The 7,270-nt window shown below is 33.6% G+C and overlaps 1 protein-coding gene across 4 annotated transcripts in view; it reads left to right on the top strand.

Annotated features, from left to right (window-relative positions):
* The window catches only part of LOC106870224 (COP9 signalosome complex subunit 7b), a 28,030-nt gene that overhangs the window by 1,428 nt on the left and 19,332 nt on the right, over positions 1 to 7,270 (top strand). For all 4 annotated transcript variants that reach the window (XM_014916238.2, XM_052967203.1, XM_014916237.2 and 1 more), the window contains one exon: positions 6,513 to 6,681. In XM_014916238.2, coding sequence (XP_014771724.1) covers positions 6,526 to 6,681 — 156 coding nt within the window. In that variant the 5' untranslated portion in view covers positions 6,513 to 6,525. The remainder of the gene's footprint in view (positions 1 to 6,512; positions 6,682 to 7,270) is intronic.

The following is a 7,270-nucleotide window of genomic DNA, read 5'->3' as shown; positions in this document are numbered from 1 at the left end:
TATATATATATATATATATTATGCATACATACTCTGTCTATTTAATTGATAACTACACTGGTTCGAAATTATGTAAATATTTGAACCTTAATATGATTATGTTTTACATTAAAATATCGTTCAAAGAAGCACTCGTTTCCACCACTGGCCGTTAAAGTTTGGACAATTTTAATCCATCATTTGATACTTAAGGCAATGACAGGTTCTTTAAACATCAGTCTAATTTAGTTCTTTTTTTTTATGTCTCTGACTCTCCTTTAACCGTTGCTTATAAACAATGTTTCATATTGGTCTCTCGTTGATATTATATATTGAATCTACAATATGTTTAACTTCTGTTTAATGTTACAATCTGGCTGATTAAGGAAAAGAAAAAAAATACTGCTGAACGAGAAAAATCTATTACGCTAGATATTCAGTTTATAACGTCAACATTATGTTAGAGGAGGCGTCAAATCTTTATATTTACACCCTGTCGACTTAAAAGAAGAATGCTGCGCTTTTGGATGCACTCTACGTGAAAATAGAAACAGAAGTATGAATTTACAACATACATAGTTTTGACCAGGGCTGAAATGTTGTAAACTGCACCGACTCGGATATGCCAGTCATAGAATGTTGAAGTTTATTTGTGCAAACTATAATCAGCCAATATGATTTTTTTTTACATCAGAGTAAAAGGATTTTCATTTATTATTCCTCTTATGGAAATTAATTCTGTGTCTGTACTCAAATTTCAACAGTAATTTTGGGTATGGCTGTTTCTTTTGGAAATCCAGTGGTAGTTAATGACAAGAATGTTTTAGAAATATAACTGAATCAACTGATATGTTGCTCTTAAACCCCCAAATCAACCTGATTGAGCATATATATTATCAAAGGTGTTCCAGCAATGACCATTTCATCTTGTTTCAGACATAATGTATCAAGGACTACATTTTTCAATGTCTTTTTTTTATAAGGCAGTAAGATGTGACTTGACTGCCATTTCTAACAGTTTGGGTGACCATGTAAAGCAGTGGTTCAATCATTCTTCTGGGGGCCCTGACAGTCTTTCTAGAAATATAATACATTTCTCTGTAATTGACTTGTATTTTATTTATTTTTGTGCAGCCCCTAAAAAAATCAAGGTTTTGATCTTGTCTGGATATTAAAAGGGTTTAGAACCACAGCTGTTGAGGCTTGCATATACTATTGGTTGATAGCTTATTGATCTTGAAGAAATGAAGAGTAAATCTATCATCTCCACACCATACACATAAATATTTAAAGAACTACTGAGACATTGGCCAAAATACTTCTGAAAATCCAGAAGGAAAGATGAACTCTTACAATCCATCTTTCATTAACTCTGTTATCCCACCTTGATAAGGATCGAATATGTTAGCTCTTCAAATGTAGTCTATTATTAGACTCAATACATTGCTTTTGAGCATAGTTTCTTAGTTTTAGTTTTTACTATCTTGGTTTGCAATTCAAATATTTTTACTCATTCTTAATCCTTTTGCCTGTCCAAAGCATTTTCACAAGTCCATTCTTACTTTCAGTCGTTCAGTTAGACCTTGTTTCATTTGTTCTGAGTAAATATAAACTTTCCTTTCACAAGTCCCAGGTTACTCTGGTGGTTGGAAAAAAAATTGGAAATGTATATCATATACAATAGATGGACACCATGAAAGTCTGTCCTGTGTATCGCATGTGAGATACAGGACAGATTTCCCAAGCAAAAGATTAAAAGGCCCTCAGTTTTGTCTAAATTGATTTTGACTTTCAAACCAACATAGCACATTTTGTGTATCATTTAGAAAACTAAAAATTTTACATCAATGCATTGTGTCTTTAATTGCCTTAACAATATCACATAAACTTGATGACCATTTTAGTTCATTATGGAATTATTCTATAAAACAGGATAAATCTAAGTTTATTTGTACAATAATGCCTCACCATATTGTGGTTTATTATTTAAGCTTACATCATTTCCTCTGTGGTGTTGTTTTGCATTTATAATAAAATAAATATATACAAATTATAAAAAATTAAAAAAATATACAGTACAGTACTGTTTCTACTTTGCGGATTTTTACCTATGGCGGAGGGCTTTGGAATATAACACCCATGAGAAGTTGGAAACTTGGTCTTCTTGGAACAGTAATCAAAAAACTCTGCAAAAATAGAAGTTAATGTATATCTCTACACGTATCATTTATTACGCCCCCTTTCTCTCATCGATTAACTCTTTAGCCTTCAAATTGCTTTATCAAGTTGCTTTATCAAATTGCTTTATCATACTTTTTTATTCACTTTGTTTTTAATTAAGCATGCCTTATCTTGTTGCTTTCAGATTTCGATGATATGATTATTTATTTTCCAGAATGATACTGTAGAGTAGAAGTGAGAGATCAGATCTGTCCTGTTTGAACATAAATCACATAGAATATTTGGGCTTGATATGGTTGGTTTAAATGCTAAAGGATTAAAGCAGCAAAGGATATTAGTTTTATGTAAAAGAATATATAGTGCTTGAGAAGACTCGTCAAGCCAAATCAAATTGTAGTTGTGGCCAATGCCAGTGTCATGTAACTGGCATGTAAAAAGCACCCATTACACTCTTGGAGTGGTTGACATCAGGAAGAGCATCAAGCTGTAGAAACCATACCAAATCAGATTGGAATCTGGTGCAGCTCTCCAGCTTACCAGTTTCAGTAAAACCATCTAACCCATGCCAGCATGGAAAGTAGACACTAAATGGTGATGATGAGTACCATGTGTTTGATGACTGATTTTTATGTCTTTTGTTTACATTTTTTTGGATAAGTAACAATATTTTTACACATCTTTGAGAATTTGGTTGAAAAATGAACAATGCTTAATATTGTGTTTGAGTATTAGAAATAACATTTAGTTGTAGAAATATCTCTAATCAGTTCAAATAACAACTGAATTTGAAATACTTTCAAATCTCTATTGGTATAGAAATCATTATCCTTTCATGTTCTCTTTTTCATTTTGGCATTGGTTAGGTCTCAATTCTTATCACAATTCTTTATCATCTAAGACACATGGTGCAACCAAAAGAAAAAAAACTGGCCAACTTTGTTATAAATCTCATGTTTTTTGACATGATTTCTTTATGGTTTGTGGAGTCCATGTTTCCTCTATTTATTCCTTCCTGTCATCTAGATAGGTAGCTCTCTCTCTCTCTGTGTATCTTGTGCTGATGTTTCTGTCTCCATTGTATGAATAGGATGGAACTCCTTTCATATACTTCCCAACTCGTTCAGACTGTCTGGCTTTCTTGATAGGCTGTCTTCACTACTCAGGATGCCATCTTTGATTACCCTTACTGAAGGGCTAAGTCAAAGAGGTATAATGTATCCAGTTAGTAGTAGTTGGAAACTATAAAAGGGTGGGCATTTAGTTATCCAGGGGGAGGTATTGTAGTGGTGGCAGACCCAGTTTGCTGATCGTAACTGGGACAATGTTCTAAAGTTAGGCAGTGTGAATGTGTCAGTCATTTGCACCAACTTGTTTCCATACAAAAGGATATTAAGGAATGGAATGAGAGATATATTTAAAGTCAAAATTAGGGTATGCAGATATTTTGAAAATATTACATGGGAGTGATGACTGTACCTTGCATAGTTACAAGCTGCCCTTTGGCAAGGTATAGCACCTGTTTAGTCACCCTGCCAGGGATACAGTGAAGTCATGGGACTGCAGCATGGTGGATTGTGAAGAGGTAGCAGAACTCAGCTGAGCCAAAAGTGCTTCTTACATTGATGCTGAGCAGAGGAATCCTAGAATATCAACAGTCAGGATTACAAAGCTCTATCGAGAGAGTAACTGCAACACCTCCATAGGGATGGCATCTATGGTTGTGTAATCAGCTAATGAAAGATTCACTAAGATTCAAGCTCCCAATTCAAATTCATAAAAATGGAATTGGATGACAGCAGAGTCATGGGAATCTGCAAAAACAGCAGGAAAAAAAAAGTCAAAATTAAATGAAGTTCTTAGCTTGCAACCTATATTTGGTGTTTCTTCTTTTCTTCTTTCAACATTTTGAATCAAACCTAGTCAAACCATGTGTCTTGGACTATGATGAAAAGAGAGAAAGAGAGAGGTGGGCAGGGAGGTGGATATGTAAATATGTTAAAGTATCATATTTGGTTATTGTCCTTTGATTATACTTAGTATATAACTCGTACAATTACCTTTCATAAATATGAAACAGTTTTTTTTTTCTAATGCCAGTTCAAGCATAAATTATCTCAATGTTTTTACTCTTTGTTACTTCTGAGTAGATTTTACATGGATTTTGATATATAAAGTAGCATTCTATGATGGCTGATATTGTAAAATGAATGCATACATGCATTTGTTACTGAAAATGCAGCACTGGCAGTTGAGGTTAGGGCAAAAATCTTTCAATAGCATTATTGTGCAGATGCAAAAATAACCAATGTTTGTTTTATAAGAGAGCATGTTGTTTGCACACTGTCAGCTAGACTCATCTCTTTTCAATGAAACACACAAGTTGTTTTGCGATGAATATTCATAATGAGACTCTTGTTTACTGAACTGCAATGAAATGTTAGCTATTTTTATTGCTTGCACTCTGTTGCTATATAAGGATTCTAAAATATGTATTTTACAGTCTGGAATCATTTTAAGCTTTAAAAATTATCTTCATTATGTATCTAAATTCAATCGGATGTTGCTTTGTGGCTGATTAGTTGTCTATTGTCTTTTTTTCCCTTCAGTTGCATTACATATGGTTATTATGTGTAGGCTTTCTAACTGTATGCCCAATCATATTACATTTTAACATTATGTATTTATCTCCTTGTTTTTTCTATTAAAATCAACTTTTGGCGTGCTGTCTCTGGAAGCCATGACAGTCAGACAATATGTCTCCATTTGTTTTCTATATTGGACTTTGCAATCTATATATTTAGATACTTTGGCATTTTGTTTCACAAACTATTTATAAAGGCTCTTTCATCATTTATAAAACGTGCCTGTATTTTTATTGTTTACAAATTTCAACAATCTACTTTGTGTGATTCTAAAATTCAAAATAACTGATAAGAATGTCTATGTTCTGACTCTTATAATTTGGCATACGTTCTACTATTCAAATTACTTTCAGTATTGAGACTGAGATATTGTTTAACCTTTAAGCAGACTTTGTATGTTGCATCAATGTACTCCTGTTCTTATTTGTTTCTTTCATTTAAGACAATGGTGCTAGATAGATTATTGAAAACTAAAGTTTATCCATTCAATCTCTAAAATAAGGAGATTAGTTGTCGTCATTTACCTATCAATTGTTATTTATGCTTCTGCTATTTGTTCTAATTGTTACATTAAAAAAAAAAAAAGTCAGTCATAAGAGAAATACTGCTCGTGACCCTAAAGGCCTTCTCAGACTGTTGAGATTGATGCAGTGTGACATCTGTTAAATCAGTATCTGAGGAGGAGGAATTTAGAAAGTGTTCAGTGTAAAATGTGGGTGGTAAAATACAACAGTGGTAACAAGGTAGGAAAGCCAGGTGTGTTGGATGTGCATTGGTACAGGAATCATGTTGCCAGCTAAAAACAGATGGTGTTAGAATATTGGTTTCAAATTTTGGCACAAGTTTGGAGGAGAGATTACGTTGATTACATCAGCCCCAGTGTTCAACTTGTACTTATTTTATTGATCCCAAAAGGATGAAAGGCAAAGTCAACCCTGGCAGAATTTGAACTCAGAATGTAAACATGGGTGAAATGCCACTAAGCATTTTCCTGGTGTGCTAATGCCAGCGTGCCACCTTAGATGATGTAATATTAGTTGAACAGACAAAGAAGAAACTGCTCATCTATGAGCTGGTGACTGTTGTATGTCTGCTGATCAGCCTGATGGGTTATTTATTTAACCTAGTGGTTCTCAACCAGGGCTCCTATGACCCCTTGTAGTCCATATAAGATTGTGTAGGGTCCACACAAGCAAAATAGTAAATTGGGGCCATGGAAAACTTTTGCTTTAGATGTATTTATTGCAAGAAACAGATTTATTTTTCTGATGTTTTACGTAATTCAGCCTTCATAAATGAATATGTGATAAACAAACTAGGAATTCTGAAAGAAATATCTATAAAACTGGTTTTTAAACATTGAATGGGTATGGGGGTCTACCCAAATAAAATAGTAATCAAAGAGGTCCATAGATAAAAAATGGTTGAGAATCACTAATTTAACTGTCATCAGAAATTTTCTGTTTGGTATGCAAATTGATATGAAACTTTAATGGAAGATTTTAAATTAAATCAGTATGTAATAAGGAGTTTATATCCTAGCACTAGGGGCTGTCTTGGGCTTAATAAGCCCAAGACAGTATCAAAAGGGTTACATAGTTTTACAGTAAGTTACTCTGGTTATAGTTCAGAACTCTTAAAAGAAATACAAATTTTAAAAGCCATTTGTCTTTAATGTTTGTTTTCATTATTAAATATTTCTCTTAATAGTGATTTAAACAATATGACAGAAAAAACATTAGTCAACCGCCTGGAAGGATTTATAGAAAAGGCCAATACAGTGAAAGGTGAAGAAGCTGTCAAACTTATACAACAGGTTTTAGATCACCCAGGGATATTTGTATTTGGAGAACTCCTTGATTCACCCAACATCCAACAGGTAAAACCTGAAATACATTTGTATTTGCTCTCTTTGAAGATATGTTTTTTGTTTTGTTTTGTTTTTTTTACACTTCCTGTAGGTGTGGCTACATGGTTAAGAAGTTTGCTTCCCAACCACATGGTTCTGGTTTCAGTTGACACTACTGGCACCTTGAGCAAGTATCTTCTGCTATATGCCCTAGTTCAACCAAAGCCTTGTGAGTGGAGCTTGTAGACTGAAACTGAAAGAAGACTGTCATGTATATCTACCAGATCTTCTAAGTAACTTAATTGCAATTTACTCATTGTGCTATGTCAAAGGAACATCTGTGTGATTGGTTGGGCCTGTTAGATGTGGCAGCATGGCATATGTGTGTGTGTGTATATATATATATATATATATATATATAATTAATCAGAATACAGAGAAAAGAAGACAAGAAAAAAACCACAATGCGAGGACATGGTACATGCAAAGTATTAATAGGACGCTCAGAGAAGGAAAGAAAGAGTGATTGTTTCAAACAAAGCTCTTCTTCGGAAACAGGAGACAGGAAAGTCCAAAAGAAAAGGAAGAAGGAGGAAAAAAATTGACAACAGTTTACATG

Source organism: Octopus bimaculoides, chromosome 4 (assembly GCF_001194135.2).
Source record: "Octopus bimaculoides isolate UCB-OBI-ISO-001 chromosome 4, ASM119413v2, whole genome shotgun sequence".
NCBI classification, from domain to species: Eukaryota; Metazoa; Mollusca; class Cephalopoda; order Octopoda; family Octopodidae; genus Octopus; species Octopus bimaculoides.
This window is presented reverse-complemented; position numbering and strand designations above follow the sequence as displayed.